Below are 25,267 nucleotides of genomic sequence, written 5' to 3'. Positions count from 1 at the left end.
CTGGGTTAAATAAAATCATTAGCTATAGAAAAAAAATGTGCACGTTCCAAAGTAACTGAAGCTCCTCAAGCCATTTTTTAGCACGTGCAGCTGATGCATAATTAAGATTTATGATGTAAGAATTTTGATTGTCTGTATAAAAACATAATCACTGCCACTTCACAGGATCTTCATTAGTTGTAATTTTGCGGTAAAATAACATATAAAACAGAAATGGCTAAAACAAAGTGGGTGAAATGACATTTAACAAAGGCTTTCGGCTGATTCTTTCCTTTTTCTAAAACCTTATTTTGTTTTTTTAATAAAGCGTATAGTTTGGGCTGAGCCTGAATCATCCCTTAGTTATGCTGCTGCAGACAGGCTGCTTGGGGACTTCTCATGATGCACTGAGCATTCTCCTCCACTCAACCCTTTTCACTCCTCGTGCATTTTTAAGCCACTACTGCATGTCTTTAAATTTCGTCTTCTCTCTCTCTCTCATAGTTTTGTCCTTGTCTATCTAGACTTTTCTTTCCCCTCACCCCCCAATTAGTCATGGCAGATGGCTGCCCCTCCCTGAGCCTTCTTCTACCAGAGGTCTCTTTCTGTTAAAAGGGAATTACTTACCAAATGCTTACTTGTAGGGGATAGTCTTTTTTTTTTTTAAGTCATGTCTGGCAGATATTGCAACCAGAATTGTGATCTGAATGCACTGCTGTGCTAGACATATTTACTCTTCCAAGATGAGCTCTCTAGATTCTCTATGGGCTTCTCTTGTTAATGTTGTCCTATTATTTTATTTATGTGTGTTATTTATACATATACATATACAGGGTTGACAGGCTGACAGAGAAGAAAAAAAAGGAGAAAAAGGAGAAAGTAGGAAAAGGGGATACCCCAGCAAATAGCATATAAATACGAACAAACAATACCTGGAAAAATAAATACATAAGGAAAAAAAAAAGACAAGACAGAAACAAAGCATGGTTACACAAACCAACAATGCTGCTATATCGTACTTGCATGAGTAAGTGTAGGGGATAGTCTGACTGTTGAGATTTTCTCTTTAATACTGTAGGCTGCTTTCTTTACAATATAAAGCCCCTTGAGGTAGAGCTGTTATGAATTAGGGCTGTATAGATAAAATTGAATTGACTTGATATATCGAGATGAAAGATCTACCTCAATGCAGTACCCAGGTCAGTCAAAGTGCTAGTGTATGAATTTGCTTTGTGTCTAAGAGCCTGAGAGTACAAAACACAGAGAAAATAATTTCTTGGATGAAATCATCTCCTGCAAACAGAGAACATGTTGCAACATTGTAATAAAGGGATGGAAGGTATCTTTGTATGAAAGTGTACACCAATACCAGTTGAAGTTTAACATGATTAATATGATTATTTCTCAATAATAGAATAATAATAAAAAAGTTGATTACATCTAATAATAAATATAAAATATCAAAATAACTATAAGCTACTTTACAGTGACATTATGTAATTATTAAACACTTAGCTAAAATTGCCATTTTTAACCTTTATTAGTGTAGTGGGTTTTTAAACACAACTTAAACTTGGTAGTTTAGACATAAGATAATTATCTCTATTTCAGACTGACATCTATCATTTTGTTTTGGCTACCTCAGTAACTCCTGTTATCTTCAATTTATATCTTTTATGAAATTTAATGAATAAATAAAAACATGCTGAGCCAGCAGCCCAAGGCACGCTCGGCAGTTCTGCATATTAAGTACAGACATTGTGGAGTCTTCTGTCCTCAAACCAAACTGAAGCACATGAAATTTTGAATCTTATGGAAGTTGAAGCACACAGAGACGGCATCCCAAAATGGTTTTTGCTCTGCTTACTGTCAAGTCCACTGTCAAGCATTTGGACAGTGAGCTGAGTGAGTTTCAAAAAATAGGAAAGCTGGAATTCTTTATTCAGTAGATTGTAATGTGCTTCTTATCACTACCAAACCCTCTGAACCCCCTTCCCCTAAAGAATGACTTTGTTCTTGAGCTGTGATTTCCTTGTTTCTGAGTCTCTTTGTTCTCGTGAAGCACGACCACATGTCCTTATTTCTGGTATCTAAAATGACAGGTTCAACTACAGTAACTATGTTGAGATGACAATTCCGAAATAGCTTTTTGAAATAGCTCTGAAAAACAATATCTTCTCTTTCACATGGATTCAAAAACCACTTCCTTGCACAAGAGGACTTTGAGTAAGCAACTTGGTTTGTTGTGTGTAAAAAAAAGTGTTTTTCTTCCTTTCACTATACGCCACACACTACAATTGAGGTTGGCGTAAAAACAGACCTTAGTTTCATCATACCAACGGTGAAACTCCTGCGTGACTTTGCGTGTCGTTTCCACTCTCTTTAACCAGACTTACATTTTTCACCTGCCCCATCACCGTCTATGCAGGTGTCCCTGTCCACAAATACAAAAAAAACTGTAGATGATTAGTTTAGCTTGCTCTGCTATCCAGATGAACATGAGTGAGTCTGGATAGGAGAGTAAGAGAAACTCTCTTCAGTGCATTTAAATAAACAAAGCTAGTGGGGTGATCTTTGGTGGCAAAGTAATAGTGCAGTTTAATTGTGAACGGAGACCTCACAGAGACAGTGATGTATGTTTTGTTTGTCCCTGTAACCCACAGCACACACCACTCAACACCCCTCATGGCCTATTTAACAGGCTCCTTCTCTTCTGTGTTTTAACAACCTCTTTCAGCCTTTTTTGCTTTTTCTAAAATCTCTTCCTGTGAATTACAGGCTGGGTCTTATTTTTTCCCCCTTTCATTCCATGGAAGTGGTGGGGAGGAATTATTGCTTGTTTAAATATATACTAAAGTGCTGGCCCCTGCATGGCATGAGGTTCCAGTAGCTGCTGGTTGACCACAGAGGAAACAGAGTGCTGCTGTTCTTGTGTGCTCCTCCTCAGTCAGAGGAAGGTTCAAAGGGAAGGCAGACTGAACGTGCAGAGGCCAAAAGTTCCTTTTCCCCATCATGGTTTCCGCACCTTCTAGAGTTGGAATATGAAAGAAAAACTTGGGTCTCTTGTTTCATCAAACAGTTTCCGGGAAGGCACTGAACACCAGAGAATAATGTCGATCTGCTATTAAAGGATTAAATTTAAGTTTAAAATTCTCAAAGACCCTCTGTTTCATGAGGTGCTCTTTTTTCCAATTAAAATGTTTTCCGAAATGTCACATACATTCAGGCTTTGAGAAAGACAGCCTGGTTTTTAGTGTGGTGAGTGCATTTTTAGCTTTTAACTGCTTTTTTTTTTTTAATGGTTTATTTAGACAGGTTTTCTGAACTATGAACCACAAATCCTTCACTTTTCAATTCTAAACTGAACCCTTGCACGAATAGCAATGTATAGATATGGATGTTAACAAGCTCAGAGAGAAAAATAAGTAGAGAGAGCTTTGGTTAGCAAGGTGCACAACTCCTTTTACACTTGAAAGTACAGTGGAAGGTCTTGAGCAAGTCTTAAGTAAAAAATGAGGGGAAAGGAAAGCTGGGACGGAGATAAAGTGATGTAAAATCAGGACATTTTAAAATTGGGCAGCTTTTTTTCCAAGAATGATAGCATGGAGACTAATTTGGATGAATCAAAGCACGAGACCTTTAAATTCAGTTTTCATGTATGTCTACCATTACTTTGGGCCTTCCAGCCAGTGAAGGGTAAATTCCTTTGGAGAGGTAAATCTCTATCATCTGAGATGTTACACTGTAATAGAGGTACAGGGTCAGGGGTAATCAAGGAGGACCTTTGAAACGAGAAGACTTAAGTGCCTCATAGTAAGTTAAGTTTTTGTGATAATGATACAAACCATTCTTTTTTGGCTCAGATGTGCAGTCTGCCTGACTTTGTTGTACTAACTAGTAGGTGTTTTTGATAGATGCCAAATGCTGTGTGCTTCAAATGTTACTATCTGGAAGGATAATTTCCAGTTTCAGTTAATGGAAAAACAGCAGCAGATCACATTTTGGTTAAAAGAAGGTTTAAATAACTGTTGTAGGTTTTATGTTGTGACCCTAAATGTGTTAACAGCAGAAATAGAAGGGGACCATACATCAGAAAAGCTGCACCACAGTGGTATTTTTTTGTCCTGAAGCCAAGGTTACACCATATTGACAGACTTTACTGAGCAAATAAAATAGCAAAGGGGATTAGGTGCTTGATATGAGAAACTCTGTAGCTTCATCTTTTGCAAAAATGTGTTATGCCATAAATGTTTTAGAACGTCTTCTAAACTACTGGAATTGAGATCTGTTGATTTCACAGGACGATCAGACACGCAGAGAAAAAGAACAAAAACCTGAGGAACGGCTAAAAAATGGAAGAAAAACAAAGGAAATTAAATCTGACAACAGATTATTCAGGGTAAAACACATCCCACTGACTACAAATACACAATCCCCAGCAGTTTTGGAATGAAATTCATAGACTGGATCCCAGAAAATCTATGGTAATTGTAAATGCAGCTCTCTTGGGGGCTGTATTGCAAAAGCTAGAAAAAGGCTTTTGGAGATTTGTTTTCTGATTGCAACAATTTATTTGATAAAGTTTTAAGGAAGGAAATAACTAGTTTAAAATAGGTAATGGAACCTAAAATTAAAGTTGATAAATGTTTCTGAATGCAAAATATTCAAAAGAAGAGGTGAAACATATTAAAAAAAATAAAAGAAAGAAAAGCTATTGAAATTGATTAACTTCCCATTAAAGTGTTATATTCTGCTGAATGTACTGTATGATTCTTTTTAGACATATTTTGACTGTGGCATACAAGCACAGTGTCATAGTCATTAGTAAACTTTTTTTCTTTTCTTTTTTTTTTTTTTTAATTTTTAAAAGATGATTTTAAGCTACCACCCAGATAAAGGACCATAAGTGTTATTAGTTATTTGTTAATATTTTTCTTCACTTTTATGTGGACATGTTTGCTTGTTGCTGAGCCGAATGGATTTAGAAAAGCCAGAGCTTGCATTGATGAAAATGTAGGTACTCATTTCCACTATACTTGCAATTTTTCTTTATCTCTAATTGTTTGTATTTATGTTAATAATTAAGCTCTTCAAATTGAAGGCTCTTACTTAAAATTGAATTGTCAGATTGGATGATATTAAGGAGATGACATACAAAAAATCTGCAAATTATGATGAGCATTGTTGCAGGATGTGGGTTAAAATGAGAGAAAAATAAGACATTTTAGATAAAAGCCAGTATTGATTTTAGTTGTTTTTAGTTTTGGTTTAATAAAGAGGTCATAAAGTAATTGGTCATAAAATGACTGAGATCTGTAATGAACCTGTAGTGAGGGAATCTGGGATTTTATGCATATACAACAACTACAGCTACTTATTACAACTCTGTCTGACTTTACTTCTTATATTTACAGTTACTGTGAACATCCAAGTTGAATCACTGCATCACAGATCTAATTACTCTTTTCTAGGAGTTTATAAATTAACTAAAGATGATGCAAATTTCTTTTGGCTAATCAATAATGAAAAACATGAATTGTGCTTAACCCTGCAACAGATTGGCGACCTGTCCAGGATGTACCCCGCCTGGCGACAGCTGGGAAAATCTCCAGCCCACCCACGATGAATGGATGGATGGATTATGCTTCTAGAAGGAAGACCCATTATGTAGTAGATTTTATTTGACAAGCATGGAAGAGAGGGCAGAATATTTTGCTTAAGACAGCACTTGTAATGAAAATACTTGATCCCCGCAGATGTACTTTTGGTTTCTTGTAGACCCATTAGGGTTGGACACTTTCAGTGTGTGTTGTTGTTGTTGTTTTCTTACCAAAATTTAGTGTTACTTTGTTTTGTCGGAAAAGTGTTTTGTGGTATTGTCTGGAACCTTGACTCTGGCCTACCTCTTTCTAGGTGCATATACTTTGCAAATACAGTATGCACAGTTTATCTTCTTAATAGTGTGATTTTGTTTTATTCAAGTCTCACTATATTCTTTTTTCTTTTATACTGTCTACTTTATTTATTCAAAACCATCTCAGCCTGTCCTGAGTGGCTCCACAGTGTAGTATTTAAGACATTTGCCTGATATGTGGAAGAACCCTGATTTAAGACTGGGAGGAGGCACAAATCACTAGGAGGGTTGTGCCAGGAAGGGCATCCGGCATAAAAATCTGTGCCAAATCAAATATGCAGCTCTACGTTTGCGACCTTTTGTGAATGAGCGCGCAGCCAAAAGAAGCTTAATTTGCTAGTCTGTCCTGCAAGGGCAAATTTGTGATTTTCTTGGACCAATTTTATTTACACTATACGTGCTTCCCTTAGGCCATATTATTAGAAAGCATTGTATACAGTTTCACTGTTATACAGATGATACTCCGCTTTATCTATCCATGAAGCCAGATAACACTCATCAATTAGTTAAACTGCAGGAATGTCTTCAGGAGATAAAGGCCTGGATGACTCTGGGTGGCATTACCTTGGCCTCCAGTAACACTGTGAGAACATTTTGGAGTCATTTTTGACCAGGATATGTCCTAAATGTGCTACTGCTTTGCTGAGGTGTTTTTTTGGAACCTTGTAAGGTGTTCATAATGAACACAGTACGAGATGATTTTTTTAAACCTACCTATCCCAGTGTATCTCTTTCTGTTTTCCTGCTAAAGGTAGTGGCGGCAACGGCTGCACGACCTCAGACACCTGTCCCCCCCGTTTGTTTCTGTTGTTTGTATTTCTCTTGGATGGGTGTTCTGGAACGCAAATTTCGTTATATGTTTACATATAATGACAATAAAGTCTTCTTGAATCTTGAATCTTCAGTATATATTTTAAGCAAACATGTCAGTCTGCATTTGCACAAAATTTCTTTTGTCTTGTCTCTCCCCTCAGCACCAACTGGTCGCGGCAGATGACTGCCCCTCCCTGGGCCTGGTTCTGCTGGAGGTCTCTTCCTGTTAAAGGACCGTTTTTCCTTCCTACTGTCGCCAAGTGCTTGCCCAAGGGGGGCCCAAGGGGGGCCCAAGGCGGTCGTTTTTACTGCTGGGTTTTCTCTGTAATTATTGTAGGGTCTTTAACTTAGAATATAATGCACCTTGAGGTGACTGTTTGTTGTGATTTGGCACAATATCAATAACACTGAATTGAATTGATAAAATGTAATTGAATCATGGGCTAAATTTGACATTTTACTTTAAAAAAGTCAAATAGTAGCTTAATTACTCTGGAAATGCATCGCTTAGCATCTGATGACTTTGCTTCAAAGGGCAACATCCAATATTTTGTGGCTTTTAGCATTTGGATATCATGATAACGGATATCTTGGTAAAACTACCTGGTCTGTGTGTTAGTTCACACTTCCCTCTGCTGCAGAAATTTTGAAATCAAATCATTCCTTATAACAGTATCTTATTAGATTCATCCATTACGATTAGTTAAAGCGTGACCTTGCTTGTGGCCCTGCCGCTGTCCAATGATGCAGAAGCAGTAATTACATTTACTGACTTTACCACAGGGAGATGAGACATGTAATGAATGACTTGTATCTTATTTAACTTATCTATTTAACTTTTAACTCTTTTTGAGATACAGCTTTGAGGTATGCCTGACACTCCGTATGTGTTTAGAGCGCCAGTAAATTATTTGTCGGTTCATGCTGCTATCATCAATGTTGTTCTGCATTTTAAGGTTGATGAAAGAATGCAATAAAAATGCGAATGAAGACAAAAAGAACAAAAAAATCTTATGAAGCACAAAAAAGTTACACAGTGAATTTAAAGCGCTATCCGTAACTTCAGTTGCATATTTGTGCCACCGGCCATCAGGGATTGATGAGGAGTAGAGCTGTTGACTTGGAGCTTGAACAACACTAAAACATGACAGCTTAAAACATGGCAGCAATCTCTTTAGTTTATCTTGAGGCTTTTGTCAGTGTGGGAGCTGGGATGAATGGATTTTATGTTTTTTTGTGTGGTCTACAGATCAGGAAAGAAAAAAAGAAAGTGAAAGAGAATGACTAATGCGAGGAGGACAGATGAAGACAAAGAAATGTAGTCATACAGAGACAAAAAAGTATGTTCTAACTTTTTTAGTTATTATTTAAATCACAAGTGTTCTAGTTGCTATTAACTGGTTTAGTTAATAGTTTTTTTTTTTTTGTTTGTTTTATTCTGGTAAGAATATGACAGGCTAGCATATCTGGTTTTTAACCTCAGAATCATATTTTGTGGCCATTTAAAGTAAAAAAAATAAAAATAGGCACTTAAGTTTTTAACTTTAGTTTAGTCATATCACATAACAGCTATACAAGGTGAGAGGGTTATTAGGACCCCCTTTTTTCTCATTCTTATGTGAGCCTTTAGCAGGTGTGGCAGCTGTGACATGAAAACAGGTGAAATTGAGAGGCTAATAGAGAGGAGACACGGGTGGACGGGTTGACAAAGCAACTGGACTTAGTTCCTTCTTTCAACCCGTGTCTCATATTTTTCTTTCAGTTTAATGGCATTTAAACATTTGTAATCTGGAATTTATTACCATTCCACCCCTGCTGTAGAGATTTCCCTTCAATCGTGGCTCTATGGACAGCAGACTGGAATTATCCTTTAACGAATGACTGATTCGTTAAATGACTGATATTTAACTTGTACGGTATCTTTTCCACAGTGTGTTTTTATACATGATCACATGCAAACCTCATGGGTACTGTTGCTTGAGCCCCCACTCATTATGAGTTTTGGCTTACGCACACACTCTAAATTATAGTGGATAAATGTCTGCCAAAAGTTTAAAAGGTGAATGGAAACAAAGATTAGGTAAGGATGGAACCAGTGATTATAGTCTCCATTACAGGCAAGAGAAATCTTACAAAAACAGCAGAAATAAATATTGTTTGTGTGTTTTTGCCTGAATTATAGTCATAAGTATAGAGTAATATAACTGGGGCATTTCTGGAAAGTGGAATGTTGTAAAAGCACATAAAAAAGATACTAGATCTGAATGATATATAATGTCTTGATTGAACCCCCCACCACAAGGGTCAGCAGACAGATTGTGAGGCTACATATTTTCTCTGTTTCAATCTATCAATATCTTTAGTGACACTGCAACACCTCATCTGTCAGACTCATTTGACTGGATAGATACATCACAGGTTCAGAGGTTATATGGCTTTATATAGAACAGTAATAAATATTTAAGTTTCTTTTAAAACAAAATAGTCAATCCTGAGAAAATGAGATTTTGGTGATCATGCATTGGGTTGGAACATAATTGTACTTATGTCTTTGCTGCTATTGCAGATATTTAGTTTTTTCTTTGTAAAAGTGCATGTGCTGTACTAAATTCTGTGTATCTTCATAACTAAAATAAATGACAGTACAGGTGCCAGATGTTCCAGAGTGCTTAAGCATAATTTCTCCCCAACGATGCTTAAAACCTTGGGTACACATAAGCAGGAATGGATGATTGCAAATTAAGACCCCGTGTTATGTAACAAGCAAATTATTTTAATTGTGCTTACATGGAGAGGCACTGCTCACTGCCATGTGAACTCCCTAGATGAAAATGGCAGGAAAGAAACACTGACAGCCAAATGTTTACTCACAATGCACTTTTTTTTTTTTTTTTTAGCTCCTGACAATTAACCGTGTACGTACCACAGGCAGCAGGGAGTAGCGGATGCAGAATCCCGGCTCAGATGGGAAATACTCATCAGAGATGAAACGAATCGTGATCTGGCTTCCTTTGGAAACGTGACTGCCTTGGACCAACTGTGACCCGCACCAGCGACCCAGGAGAGTCTTCTCAGTCGGATCCTCTATTTCCACAAAGTCGTACCTGGCAGAGTGAGACAGAGAAAGAGCAGGACATATTTTTGTTTTTTAGAAATCATTTTACTGCTGGTACGGTTTCAGGCCTGATAAATGTAAAGCCTGTTACTTTTAATTGTGGGTTTTTTTTGCTTGTTATTAGTCTGTCAGCTCCTTTAAAACTCCCATCGGCACAATTCATGCCCTTCTGAAGGTGAGATTGTTAATAAAGCTGCAAGGGTGAAAAAGAATACAAAAATAAATATCTTTAACAGCAGGGTAGCTGCATGAGATGAGATCTGTCTCCATTATTTACAGCCTGAGTTAAATGGACAAAAATAACCTGGAGATTACTGGTGCATTAAGGTCAAATCTCAGGTTGAAAGATCTAAGGATAGTGCACCATAAGCATTTGTTCTTTCTGTTAAGCAATTATTGGCTGCTGATGCAGCCTTTTGACAGGCCTATTACACTACATGTTGTCACTGAAATATAGTTTTTAATTAAACCTTGTTGACTGCACAAGAGACCCAGTCCTCTTTAATTTAACTCTAAAACAAATTTCCAGTAGCAAATTAAAAACTTTGCCTTTGCTGTGTCCGAGCTGACATCCTTTGGAGAGAGAAAACAATGCCCACAAGAGGGGAAAACTGTCTGCCCTCCAACATACAACCAGGGGTAAAAGTCTGTTAAATATTAGATTTCTGCTATATCAAAGGATTTTTTTTGTTTTTTACTGCTAAACACCGTGTGAGGACTGAACATGTGTTCATCTCCACCACTACCTCAAATATATTTTCCCTCATAATTTTTTTCAAAGCTGCCTTATAAGTTTCTTGTAAGTTTTAGAATTTTGCTCTATGAACATACATATCCTGCATCACATCATCTTGTTGGTTTCTGTTTGAATGTACATGTGGTTAAAGTGGGCGCTGCTGTGTATAATTGTGTGGACTTGTCCCTTAATCAAAAGCACTGTGGCCTTGCCTGTCACTTTGTCATTTTCTTTGTGAAGAGATTTTTAGATCTCTTTTATCTTAAGCCTTCCAGCGTATGGCAGCATGCTCATCAGACTGTCAGGTTTTAGTGCAACCTAAAGAAATACAGCAGCCTATGACTGACTATTGGATGTTTGACACAGCAGTGACAAAATAATTGCTAAGTACTGCACACACGTACTGTGTGTCAGGAAGCCAGTGTTCCAGTCTCTCTGCAGATGGCATTTCAGGTCTAGAGGCTGTATATAAATGATGGATGTAGCTTCTGGGTCTAAACGTGAAGACAACGGGACCAGGAGGAGTGACTCCTGCGGCTGCAAAAAGACTTCCGGTTATAAAGAAATCTGGGTGACCTCAGTAAACATTTTCCGGATCCCTTTATTATTATGATGAGTTCATTAGCTCTTTTAAAATCATGTTAATTATGATATGATGCCCATTTTGTACATTATTTCCCTCATAGAGTTGTAAAGGAGGAAAAACCTGGAACACTGGTTGAGGACTTGTGATTGACAAGTCATTAGCCAATGGGTGCGCAGTGTCCCTTGGTTTCTTGGTCAGATCCGATAGATAATGTCTTGTTTCAAACAGCTTAGAGGGAAACATTGAAAATACCCAACTTAAGGACTTCACTAGCCAGTGCCTGATATCATCGATCTTTTATTGTCATGATCCTGGGCAGGTGGCCCAGTGTTGAGTTTTTGTGAAGTTCTGTTTTCTGATTGTTCAGGATTTTTGGAATCTTAGTTTCTTTGTTTTCTGTTTTGGTTTTTCATGTTCTGGTTTTCCATGTACTCCTGTGCGTTTAAGTCGTGACCCTCCTGTGTTTAGGTTCCCTTTGGTTTAGTTCTCCCTGTGTTTCTTAGTGTCTCTCCCTTGTCTCAGGTCTTGTTCAGTTGGTCATGTTCTCATTCCCTCTGTCAGTCTCTGTGTTAAGTCGGCATGTATTTGGTTAGGTCACTTCCTGTTTTATTTTTGACGATCTTGTGTTCATTGTGCTTTGTGTTGAGGTTTACTTCCCCTTGTCTCGTTAGTGTATTTCGTTCACCTGTGTTGTCACCTGTTTCCCTCATTGTGTCTCAGTGTATTTAAGGTCTCTCTGTTGTTTAGTTCCTTGTTGTGTCGTCAGTTATTCTTTAGTCTTTCCTGCTGTGTGCCTTTCTGTCTATGCTTCATGTTTATGGTCCAAGTTATGCCTACGCTCCAAGTCTATGTTACCAAGTTTATGTTATGTCAAGCTGAATCTAAGTTGCTATTAAAAGCCAAGAGTTAAATTAAGCTCCTCGCTTCAAGTCCTGCGTTGGGGTCCTCTGCCACGTTGGCCACAGCCTGAAACCTGACATTTATATGCAGGCAGTGCTCAGGTCTCATTGCTATCCACTTTATGTTTCCTCAAAGGCTCAATTTTAAGTTCACAAAACACACTCCAGTTCTGGGCTTGTTGAATTCTGGTAGTGCAATTTAAGTATTTCAATTTTTTTTTTTAAATGAAAAGTATAAATAGATAGTAGTTGGTTTAAAAAATATATGTTTAACTTGTATTATGGTGAGTATTGATCACTCCCAATGATATAATTTATACATGAAGATTTTAACATGTCCTAAGTGTCATGGAAACAACACAAAGGTTAACATAAACTCTGAATTTTAGTTTCAGAGAAAAAGAAGACAACATGCTGCTTGTGGGCTTGTCTGTAATTACATGTGTGCCTGTCTCCTCTGGCCATCCTGCCAATCCATAGTAAACATTATGAAGTGCAGAAGCATATGGCCATGCTCCAGACTCCTTTGGTGTGCCAATGATAATATTGACCAATGTCAGCACTTAAGACATGCAGTTCAGGAGTTCAGCCTTTATTATTTATACCTGTGTTTAAACTAGTGGCTGCACTGCAGTGAATAAAGCCTTGTTTCACTGACTCTTCACAGTCTGGGATTAATCACTTTGCCATTTGCGTCAACAGGCACGCTAACCTCTCATTCAGTGCTGCCAATTCGGATATTTGGATTTCAAGGACATTGTTTACATTTGCACAGGCCTGACGGATTCAGTTCAAGCTGGTTTCAATAAAACAACATGGAGGGACATGAGCAATGCTAAAAATGGATTTTCTGTGATGTTAAATAAACTAATGGGGTGGGGGTGTCAATAAATTTACCGACTCTGCTACCTTTGATGTGGAAATGTATACAGGAAATTTGTTACCTGCACAAACAAACTTATTGAGAAGGGCAAAACTGAAATGGCTCTGTTCCAAAATCAAGTATTTACAGTTTAAATGCGGAAACGTTAGATAACTACGTAAACGGTAAAGAAATGATTTATTTAAACTGAATCTGTAATGGCAGTAAATCATTTTGGAAAAGGATATGACACCAGTTTTGCTCATCCCTGTTGTCCTCGATGGAGGTCAGCGGATTGAGAAGCTTTCTTCTCTAAAATGCATAGCTGAGACAGCTGCAGAGCTCTGACAGATGGCTCATCAATAATGCAGAATACGCTGATCACTACACATCGACATGTGTTCAGAATCACCACGTTCAACAGTGGCTTCTCTGATTTACAAATGCGGTGACATACTCGCAGCGAGCAGGACGGGAACAAAAAAAAAAAGCGACCTTATATATGTTGCAGGAGAACCTTTCAGTACCCGTGTTTAATATTCACAAAGCTTTCTCCTGCATGTTTTTTTTTTCTTGTACATTATTAATAGATATAATATATGCCACAGAGATGACGCAGATTAGTAACACAAACACTGTTTTTTTTTTAGCCCTCTCCTTTCAGACTGGAGACAGAGAGCATAAATGCCTTTCTCAGAACACTCCTGTCTGGGAGCCGTCAAGCACGAATCTGCTGCCATGCCAACCAGCAGTAAGACCAATCCCTCTCCAATATGCCTCTCCTCCAGTGGATTTGGTAAGAATGCTTTTCATCGTGCCACAGAAAAACAGAATAATGGATGAGCATCTCGACTATACAGCCTCCCTCTCATCACAGCAAAGACGTTTCACTCCAGGGTTGCTACCAGAGCCGAACACGTCTCCCGCTTCTGTTTGTTTTATCCACATTGGTGCGAATTACTGGACAGGACATTAAACTCTTGTTTATCTGCGTCGCATTGTGCAGTGATGTGAGCGTGTATCAGGAGCACTGCGCATAAATATTTTTTTTGTTATAACACCAGGGAAATGGGGGTCTAAGAGGAAGTTTTTGTGAATTAATTTTTAAACACACATAAAAGATAAAGTAGCAGACTAGGCCAGAGGCTTATGTGAGTGTGTGTATGTGAGGCAGAAAAAGAGTGTTTGTGTTTGAGGGGGTGGGGGGGGGTGGGGGGGGGGGGGGGGGGGGGGGTGAGGAGAGAGGGTGAGAGAAAGGCAAGCAGATAGGCTTGTGATTCTGCTTGTGATTGCATGCAGCGTTCATCTGTCTGCCAACCCTAGCAAGAGTATGTATCTTGGGATCTGAGCAAAACCTGTTGGGTATTGTTGGGGGCTTGAGAAGGGTTGGACAGGGATACAAAAATGCTAGAGCTGGAGCAGTAAGATATGAATATGACTTGCATGACCCTGGAAAAGGATGTTTTTATTGTCTCTTGCCCCTTTCTTTGAGGGTGCTGACTAGTGCAGTCTTGTGAGGGCAGGATAGCACAAAAGTTGTCAATCGGCACCCTGCCCCACTGTGCAACTTTCCCCTCACAGTTTTGACAGCAACATTTACCTCATTAGTCAACAGGCACCTGGCCCATGGCAGGTGTGCTAAGGGGCTCAAATTACCTCCAACTGCACACTGCATTTTTAGTTTTAGTCAGCTGCCCATAAAGATGGGATCTTTATGTGCACCAGAAGCCTAAATACAGGTTGGCAACACTATACAGCACTTAAGACAATTAAATTAGCTCGAAACAATATTTATGAAAACTGGACCAAAATCAGAGCCACGGAATCACAAACACCTCATCAACTGATGGAGGTGAATTTCCAGGAACTGTCACTGGAGCAGAGACACACTCATTCATGCCCACAGGCTGCTTTTGCTTTGTGCTATGCAATGGCATCTACACGTTGTCAGCTCTGTAGAGAAGTACAGTTGTCGTTCACCTTTTCATCCATTAGGGGGCTCTCCAGGAATGACTAGTGAGGTTACCCTCCGAAGAAGCTTCCCTTGATTGAGCTCCATCATGCTAACCAGTCAGATGTGATATACTGGCAGCAAGGTACTGAGCATAATGTGCAATGAGTAAATGGGTAAATTGATCGCTGGGGCTTAAGATCCTGTTTCAAAATGAATGGAAACAGAGCAGTAATTGAAAGTGGGCTCCTCAATAAATGATAGAATGTACTGCGTGTGGTTTTGTGTTTGTGTGTTGCTGTGTGTGGCACGCATCTTTCAAGCTCTCCCATAAGCTGATCAAAGCATCAAATATATATCTACTAAAACATAATGCTAGTCTATACCATTCCACTCCTGGGTGTCCTGGGTGCAAAAAATAACTATGCTGCTGGGTTTTCAATATTCACGCTCTGTTCTGGCAGACCAAAGGCAATTTCACAAATGGCCACACTCTGACTCTAAATCTTCAAAGATGGACTAAAACACAGATGGGACATGTCTTCACCTCACACCAACATGTATCTGGCATGCAAACTGGGAAAGTGCCTATCTGATCTCAGCAGGACAAGCAAGCAGAGAAAATGCTCTATGAAGGACTGTGCACGTTACTTCTAACTGCTGAAAACTGGTTATATCGTAATACAACACAATATTTTCTTTGAAAAAAATTATACCATTATACAAGAAAAATATCTTATAAAATGACATTTAACACTGAAATATTTTTGGGAGGTTGACCTCTTAGTTAAATAAGTGATTTTAGTTTTCCAAATGCATGATCTTACTTGCATATTCCATCTTCAGGGTCCTCCAGACCAAATCTCTCATCAAAGGTAAGTTGGATCCTCATGTTGCTGTTGGCCACTAGTCTCCAGACTAGCATAGTATTCCTGGGATAGGTGTGTGGGAAGTCTGGGCTGTGGACCATTCCCTCTCCAGACACTGTTATGACTTTCTCCTGGTTGGAATCTTGCACTCCTGAAACAGAAAAGAGAATTTACAGACCATGGCTACCCATAGGGTTTTTACTGACAAGATCTTGTTTGAAAAAGACATTCAGGTTATAAGTTGAAATATAAACATGTCTGCCAAATATTGATCTGGTGTCCAGTATAAAAGGTGAGACTTTAAAGGAGGAATACCAGATTGCCAAATTTAGACCTCACTGGTTTTTTTTTAAAGACCTCACTGCTTTACCATAAGGCAAATCCTTAAGTGATTTTCCTCCTATGGGTGGTGGGCCCTCAAGCACTCCCCCACAGTGGGTGCTTCCTACCCTCACCTGGTCATAAACCAAAACAGTGAGACTGTGAATACAAGCAGCGGAAATTAACTTCCTCTGAAGGGTGTCTGGGCTCAGCCTTAGAGATAGGCTGAGGAACTCAATCATTCAGGAGTCAGTACTGCTCCACATCAAAAGGAACCACTTGAGGTGGTTTGGGCATCTGACCAGGATGCCTGCTAAGCTCCTCCTAGTTGAGGTGTTCTGGGCATGTTCCACTGGGAGGAGGCCCTGTGGAAGACCCAGGACATGCTGTAGAGATTATATCTCTCAGCTGACTTGGGCTGGAGAGAGGCAAGTCTGGACATCTCTGCCTCAACAGCTGCCCTCTGCGACCCAGACCCAGTAAAGCGGTGGATAACGGATGGTCGCATGGATAAAAATGAAAGCAAAATTGTGGAGATGTGATCTCTCCCCTCAGCCCCAACCAGATGTGGCAGATGACTGCCCCTCCCTGAGCCTGGTTCTGCTGGAGGTTTCTTCCTATTAAAAGGGAGTTTTTCCTTCCCACTGTCACCAAGTGCTGCTCATAGGGGGCCGTTTTGACGGTTTTCGCTGTAATTATTATAGGGTCTTTACCTTACAATATAAAGCACCTTGAGGCGACTGTTTTTTTGTGATTTGCTGCTATATAAATAAAATTGAATTGTTTTCACTGACATAATTTACATTTCCTTGACTGCGTCATGATAACTCAAGAGGCAGCCATAGCGCTGACACTGTTCCTTGAAAGGAAGCCTGAACCTGTAGCTGAGGGAATGGAACCTGAAGGCAACCGAGCAAGCTAAAATTTAGGTGACAGATTTAGTTGATAGTGTAGGAAACACAAGTCCAGTCTCCAAAGAGAAACTCAAAGTGTTTACAATCATCATCATTTATTTTGCCTCATCACTTATTTTACTGTTTTGTTGACATTTCTCTGTGAATAAAAGACAAGCTTTTGACCGAACCCAATCATCAAACTGGGACCAGTGGTTGACAAAACTTGTCACTGTCCCCTGGGGATCCATCAGACCCCGTCACCTTCACATGAAAAATTGCCAGGATGCTTCCACCTGAGCCTCACAATCATCACAAGACAATACCCCGAAGCTGACTGCAGGACCATTTTTAAGGCACCATGTAAAGCACAATATAAATAATGTAAATACACAAGAAGCCATTTTTACAATTAAAACCATTAAAATCATATTGTTCTTACATTATATTTGCCCTTGCAGTATTAATAATTATGCCTGTATATAATTCTCATGATGATTCTCATTAAATGGAACAGTCTAAACACCTAAGCCAAAATTATAACTAAAAGGGGATTCCTATTTATTTTTATGCATTATTTGTTTGTATGTTGTAAGTGTGCTTTATACTGAAACATCAGGTGAGATTTGCCCACAGTTAATAAAGTGTGTGAATGTTATTAAGTTATTAAGTTATTATTCCATTGATACGGGCACAGTTCACAAATTGCTGTAATACTGTAGCTATATTTAAGTGAACAGCATATGATCTGGATTCCCCCATCAAAAAATACCTTTAAGCAAAGCCACATTTTTATGATTAAGGGTTTATAATTCCACATTAAGAACGTGTCAACACTGCAATACTTTGTTTTGCATAGAACAAACTGTCAGCAGAACAGTTTACTAATATAAACACTCACTCAGTGTATTCCAATTAGCAATAATGTACTGTGTTGAAATTTTGATGACTTTCAGTCAAAGTTTACAATGATAAATTGATACCATCCCCAGTTTGTCCTCAATTTATTTTAATGGTATTTATTTTTGTACCACTGATGAACATTCAGTATTCATAAACCAATGCAATGCATTTAAACATCAGATGAACCAGCGGGGGCTTAATGTGTTCAGGAGAAGGAGTGTGCCGCTGGAAGTTTGCTAGTGCATTAAACGGATGAGTAACCATTTCCCCGGTGCAATACGGACAATTTTATGTTTGAAACACATTTTGAGCTTGACTACTTTTTATTTTGCCATAAATTTGACTGAGGATGTGATTCATACTCAGCGGCCTGATTCATTGTGTTGTTATTTGCATTACAAAAACACAGACAGGCCAGGTTTGTGCTATGTTTTCACCATGTATAATGTCAAATAGCAGCTCCACAGCAACTCTGAGTTTCTCTGGATGGTTCCAAGGACAACAAATCTGTCTGAAGGAGCGGTCGGTGAAAGTAGGTAAGAGAAACCAACTTCGGCCGTGACTCTTTTTAACAAGCTGTTTGAATTCTGATGATGTAAAAGAAAACTTAACGTTCACGCCCTATATGTGATTTACAGTGGGAAGTTTGGAAGGTAGTCCCAGAGCTGAATTAGGTGATTTAAAAGTTTGGACACATCCACCCACTCAGACTGGATTTATATATACTTGAGCTGTGTCTCATTGTCATATATTCTTCACTGCTTAGCTTACATACTTGGAAAAACAAGAGATAGAGGAAAGACTTCTGACTGGAGAAAAAAGGCACACAGTCTTAAAAAATTTTGGAAAAAAATTGTTTGTTTTAATTTTTTAGATATGGCTTTTCAGAATTCAGTAATACATTTTATCTAAAAAATTATCTGCCTATAACAAAAAGTTGCGTAAAAGTAATTTTCTTAACATTTTTTTGTTTGGTGCAACCTGATGGTGTTTGGTTCTTCTCCACTTGCATATTCTCTGATTCTGCCTATTAAATTGAATGTGCATATTAAAAATCAAAGACGCTTTTAGGAAAAAAGAAAACTCACATTGCAAATATCACTTTGATGTCTTCATTTGTGTTTGATTGTGTGCCAGGTGGAAAAAAAAAAAAGCTGAATAACTGTATGCCAGATGAGAAAAAAAATATATATATATATAAAGCCCAGGCATGACTTCTCAATGAACAGGCTCTTTCATAATGATGTGAGGAGTATACACTCAAGTACCACCTGTCTCATCAAATGAGGACCACCGTTCTGGGCAAATCAAACTTCTTGCAAAAATAAGCATTACATCAAGCATTATTAAAATAAAAGTCTTATCTTGTGCTTCAAGGCTACATGTGGGTTTAATAACAGCATACTTTCAAATAAATCAATGTTTTTGCAGTCTTTAAATCTCTGGCATCTTTTAGCAACAAACTGAAAAAATGGCTTTTAGTCTTTTAGACTGTAGTTTATACAGTGGCAACACATGGAGTGTGATTGACTGTTTTTATATCCACTTGCTGAGTCAAGAGGAAATAAGGAGGTAGCTTTCATGCTATTAAAGCTTTGGCCTCTGTCACAATGATATGTTTTTAATTACATCCCTATTACCGTGGGCTCATAAAATGCACCGTAGTTTTGTGGGAAAAATGTGATTTTATAATGGATGACTGCAAATGCAGGTCTCATTTTAAGTATCCATATGGTATTAGTAGAGATGGCCAAAAACATCCAAAAAAAATTACTCCAAGAGCGCATTAATGACTCATCCAGGAGGTCAAAGAAGAGCCCAGAACAACATCTAAAGAACTGCAGGTCTCAGTTAAGGTCAGAGTTCATGATTCAACAGTGAGTAAAAGTGAAAAAGTAAAGGCTCAAAGTCACAAAGTAAAAAGTAGCTCTCTGAAGGATGTTCCTACTAGCTATTTGTATGCAAAGCTAACTGAATGTGCTTTGTGCTAAGTGTATTAATATAATATTAATACATTGGAATATAAACTTTTTTTACTTTGCACCTAAATCAGGGGTCAAAGTGGAATTTGGCCGGTGTGGAACCTTAAGATCGGTTGCAGTGACCCAGCGTGGGGAAAAGAATCACAGCTCACAAACATTTCCATAGAGAGGAGATTTTCTTTGTGTGCAGGCTGTGATCAGCTGACCTGTGCTGCCACTGCTGCTGCTCTGAGTTTTACTGCTCTTGGGATTTACACAGATGAATTCAACAAGATGCAAGCAAATGTTTTACAAGCCATCTTAGCTGATTTCCATTCTAAACACTTACAGGATTTACAGTATACCGTTTATACTGTCTTCATACTAGACTGCACACAGTTGGTATAAAGGTTGAATTGAGGGAGCGAATCTAAGCATCATCAGCTTAAATTCAAATTCATCTCTGCTACACTTGATGTAACCAAACTCTGACCATGAACACCACAGCCACTGTGCAGCAGCCCAACACAGAGCTTTACTGTAAACTCACCGCAGAACATCAAACTAACCTGTTTATGCTGCACTAAACTGCAGAGTGTTTTCATGCAACCTTTGAATAACACAGAGTTAGTATACTTCAGTTTTGCAGGATGCCTCACAACATGAAAAAACACAACTTCACATCATAAACAGATCCATTATGTGATTAAAAAAATGATGACTTTACGTGTAAGCTTTAAATTTCCAGTTTATTAAGTGTCACTGAGCAGTTGTTGCTTTAAATGTTAGTTCTCTTCATCTTACATCTCCATCTCTGACTGAAGTTCACTCTCATTTGTTTCTCTTCCTGGGAAAAACAGCAGCTGTACCTGTGAGATAAACTGCTCAGAAACAATTTATGTGTTTGCTAATATTTGTTGAACTGATAGAAACGGTACATTTGAAATGACCTGCCATCTAAAATTCTTTACTCCCCTTATGTTGTCGCCTCTTCTGTAGCACCAGCTACACACTTCAGTACTGCGACCACAACCTATGAACATCTGCACCAAAGATACCGGTCCAGGTCATTCTGGCCCACTTTAACCCCGAGTATACAGCTATAAATTATGCATAAATTATGTCTTTGTCTCTTTCATCTCTTTGTATGTGATAAGCCTCAGTGATAGACACACAAATATAATTATCTTTTATGTGTTATTATTCCCTCTATTTAGACACAAATTGGCTTTGATGTCTGAAGGTGTGCGGTGACACAAAATAAAAACTGCCCTCAAATGTGTAAAACCGAAAGTAACGAGAAGTAGAAAGTACTAGGAGGGCGATTGCTCTTTCACACAGGGCCAGGTAGGTTTGCATAGCTTTATTTCTCTTAATGAAATCCCATTTAAAAATTGTATTTCGTATTCATTTGGGTTATCTTTGTCTAATATTAAAATTTGCCTGATCATCTGAAACATAAAAGTGTGACAAATACGCAAAAACCTAAGAAAGCCAGAAGGGAGCAAATATTGTTTCACAGCACTGTACAATTACATCACTTTTAGGGAAAATCTATTAAGTCATCACTGGGATTTGGACTTTTTCCTATTTATTTTAAATAAGAAGCAAAATGAAAGGAAAATCTGAGCTTCCTGTTAAAGAGATAAAGGAAAACCAAGGAAAAAAAAGGTTGATATAAAGGAACCAGGGCCTGATGAAAAGGTATTTCAGAAATCTTAATGGATGAAATCACACTTAATCCAGAACGTCTGCAAATATCCTGCCTAATCCTTACACACTCACCACAAGTAAGTGCAATAGGTGGGTGAATGATGTGTTTGTATTCCTCTTTGGTTCAGGTCTTTGCCCATGAAGCCTGAGAATGAATTATCAGTGATTCTTCTTTGTGGATCTTTTGTGCACTTGCATCAAAGCAGAAAGTCCTTAAAAGTGACCTCCTACAGACGACATCATCTGAAAACCAACATCTGATTAAAGTAGAATCCACACAGTCAAAAAACAAAAAAACCCAGCCTCCTTCTTTCATATAAACAATACTGTCTTTTCATGCGTTTCCTTTTCAGCCTTCTCATTGATAGCCTCCCTCTGTAATTTATCCTCAGCGCACTGTAAAATGCACAGACACGCTACCACTCAGGCCATGTTCTGGGTGTAACTTTGACTTGAAAATGACCTCACTCTCAGGGTTAACCAATGTCATCTAATGATCAGAGATGTGGTCCCCTAGAGTGAATTACCTCAAACATGACTTTTCCTTGACCTACTTTTTCCTCTGTGAGTAAAGTAGAGCCGACTATTAAGGGAGGAAGTGACTCTGAATAAATAGGAGCCTATACAGTGCAGCCATTGTGCTTTGTTCACACATTAGTGGGTGAACCATTCGTGCTGTTAAACATTAACCTTTCCCCTGCCAAAACAAAACCGGAATGCCCATGCGGAAAACCATGGGCATGTGCGCACTTAGATTACGACACACGAGCAAAGCCATACGAAAAATAATGAGATATATACGACTCTTATATCAGGATTAATAATATACATCTTAACATATAATGAGGCCAAACATGTACACACACATGTGCACCCAAACACAAGTACACACTTGCATTTAAGCCCAGATGCTTCATCAAATGCAATAAACCTTTTTTTTTAAAAAAAAAAGATTAACTAATGATAATGACTCCTTTGTCCACACGGCTGCATGTTTCTCATAAACAACCACATGGAGGAATGAAAATCATTTATCCTGGCTTTGGTTAGGTTCGCTAAATTCATCTGTCTTCGCATTCTAAAATTACAGTATCTCATTAAATTGAACCTCAGCTTAGGAGTTTACCTGCCAGTAGTACTGTATATAGTACAGTAGCAGACATGACTTTGGCCTTCCCCTACCAAACCACTATTCAGACCTGAGAAAGCAATACATATGTTTCTGTTATGAGGTTATACACATACACTTTTAAAGGAAAGTTGTTGTTTTTTGCAGTTTAACAATTAACTAAATTCAGTCAAATAAATTCAAATCAGTATGAATGTATTTTCAGTAAGTTCAGTAAATGATTTTATTATTTTGACCATAGTTGGTAAAAGATGGCCCAGTGTTTTCTCAGCCTCACATACATCACAGATAACCGCTCACAACAGCTTTTTCCTGCCTGGTAATCGACAGCTCAGTCACTATGATACTAAATCCAAATTTCAGCTAAGTTACCTGCTGATCAAAATGAATGAGGAACCTCTGTGCAACAGAACTGCAGCATTTTTTGATGAAACTGTACCCAACAAAGAATTCCCTTCTTTTAGTGCATGTGTTTCAGGCTCAGTGCAATCAGTCCACCATCTGTTGCTTATTAAATTAGCGCAGTGGTTACTACAGGTGCAGTAAATTCCCGACCTGCTTAGGATATTTATTGCATTTGGGTTTACAGTCAGCCAGGCAGAAAAAAGGAGCTGAAACATGCCATGGGAAACTTTCATACCATTAAAAAATAATTTGGCTCTGCGGAACCCTTTAATCTGCCAGACGCAGCTTCTGCATGTTGGGCAGAAGAAGAAGCATAGCAGAGTTGTAGAAACACAAAGTTGTAGAAAGTTACAGTTGCACTTTTTCTGTAAAAAAAAACACTTTTAAAACCACACATGTAAAGCTAGAATTATCACTTCATGAATTTATGCCTAACCAGTCAGACCAATCAGGCAAGGTGCAGTTATTTACATGTTTATTCAGACTTTGGTGGAATTTGATTAAAACTATTATGTACATTCATGTTAGCCAATCAGTCACTTTGCAAAAACACAGAGTCGAAGCCACGGCAGTCGATAATCCTTCAAATATGAAGCTAAGCTTCTAAAACCTGGCTGCTTTACACTTGATCTAAACAATCGCTGTGGTTTTAAGATAAGCACATGAGATTAGTGTCACTTATCTAGTGTTCTGTGAAGTATGATTAGATTTCTCTTCTGTTCTTCAGGTAAAATATGATGTTCAATAATAACCAGATTTTTTTTTTCACACATTATGGTCAATGTAGTCCTTTAACACTTTGGATATGAAAAGTTATGCTGAATGATGTCAAATTTGCGTACAGGCCTGTGGAAAAGACAGTTTTGCACAGGGTTCTATGCAGTACTTTGCAAATTTAAGTACAACCCAAAGGTATTCCATATCAATTAAGAGGGTAAGTAGCATTCAGGTGCGCCTAATTAAATGCACTTGATTAACTGATCTTCAGTAACTGTGAGCACCTCAATAAAACAAGATGTTTTGGTAGTTTGTTGGAGCATTTGCATGTGTACAACACAATTTTACAGTTTTCCCAGGAGCTGAAGTCCCAGCAGATTCACCCCAAGGTCAGACTGTGCAATGCTCACAGAAATTGCAAGAGAAAAAAGGAAAAACAAATAGTTTAGGGTTGCAACGTTGTATCTAGTCACAAGACTTGTGGAACAATGTTCTTTGGACAGACGAGACCAAAGTGGAGATGTTTGGCCATAATGCACAACACCATGTTTGGCAAAAACCAAGCCAAACACAGCATATCTGCACAAACACCTCATGCCAGATGTAACGTACAGTGGTGGAGGGGTGATAATTTGAGCTTGTTTTACAGCATTGAGACCTGGATACCTTGCAATGAGTCCAAAGTATGCAAAGTATTCTAAAGTCAAATGTGTGGGCATTTGTCTGACAGTTAAAATTGGTCAAGCAACAAAACAATAATCCCAATCACACCAGCAAGTCCGCAACAGATTGCAGGAAAAACAAACAAACAAAAAAAGAATCAAGGTGCTGCAATGATCCAGACCTCAAACTGTTTGAAATGCTGCAGTGGGACTGCGCATAAACAAAAACCTCAATGAACTGAAGCAACATTGCAAAGATGAGCGGGCCAAATTCCTCCAGAACAACGAGACACTGATGAAGTGCATGAATTCTTGACCTCTGATCTTCAATCTCTGATAAGTTTATTCCTATTCCAAGTGGCTGACTGTGGCCCAGTGTAATAAAATATCTTCCAGGTATGTCATGTTTACAAGAATAGGGATGCATGTGAGGTCACAGCGACTTCAACCTCTGACCTTTTGGCTATAAAATGAATCCTATTAGACAACTTTTGTGTGAGGTAATAGTAACTGAGACTTTTGACCACCAAAGCACAGATATGTAATGTGATGTTGCACAGCCAGCCCTATGGTTTCTAATATAATGGTTAATTCTTGTCTGTAGAGAAGCTTTTTCTGATTTTTAAATTGTTGCATAATAAAGAAGGGTGAAATATCATATGAAGTGACCATAAATTTACGATTAAAACTCATCTAAAAAAATTGTAAAATGTTTCTTCTTCATTCATCTCTTTTCACTCTCTTTGTGTTCATACACCACTACTATGAATTGAACTGAATTGTAAATAAATAAATAAAACACCAGATACTATAGCTGGTAATGTGGGTGCAATTACTCA

General features: G+C 38.4%; 1 protein-coding gene across 1 annotated transcript in view; it reads right to left on the bottom strand.

Moving 5' to 3' along the window:
- LOC115787028 (platelet-derived growth factor C) overlaps positions 1 to 25,267 on the bottom strand; it is a 52,970-nt gene that overhangs the window by 6,904 nt on the left and 20,799 nt on the right. Inside the window, exons 2-3 of the mRNA XM_030739593.1 lie at positions 15,683 to 15,875; positions 9,630 to 9,810 (exon numbers count right to left, since the gene is read on the bottom strand). Coding sequence (XP_030595453.1) covers positions 9,630 to 9,810; positions 15,683 to 15,875 — 374 coding nt within the window. The remainder of the gene's footprint in view (positions 1 to 9,629; positions 9,811 to 15,682; positions 15,876 to 25,267) is intronic.

The sequence above is a fragment of the Archocentrus centrarchus genome, chromosome 10 (genome assembly GCF_007364275.1).
Source record: "Archocentrus centrarchus isolate MPI-CPG fArcCen1 chromosome 10, fArcCen1, whole genome shotgun sequence".
Taxonomy (NCBI): Eukaryota; Metazoa; Chordata; class Actinopteri; order Cichliformes; family Cichlidae; genus Archocentrus; species Archocentrus centrarchus.
Note: the sequence above shows the minus strand (reverse complement) of the source record. Positions and strands in the feature narration are given on the sequence as shown.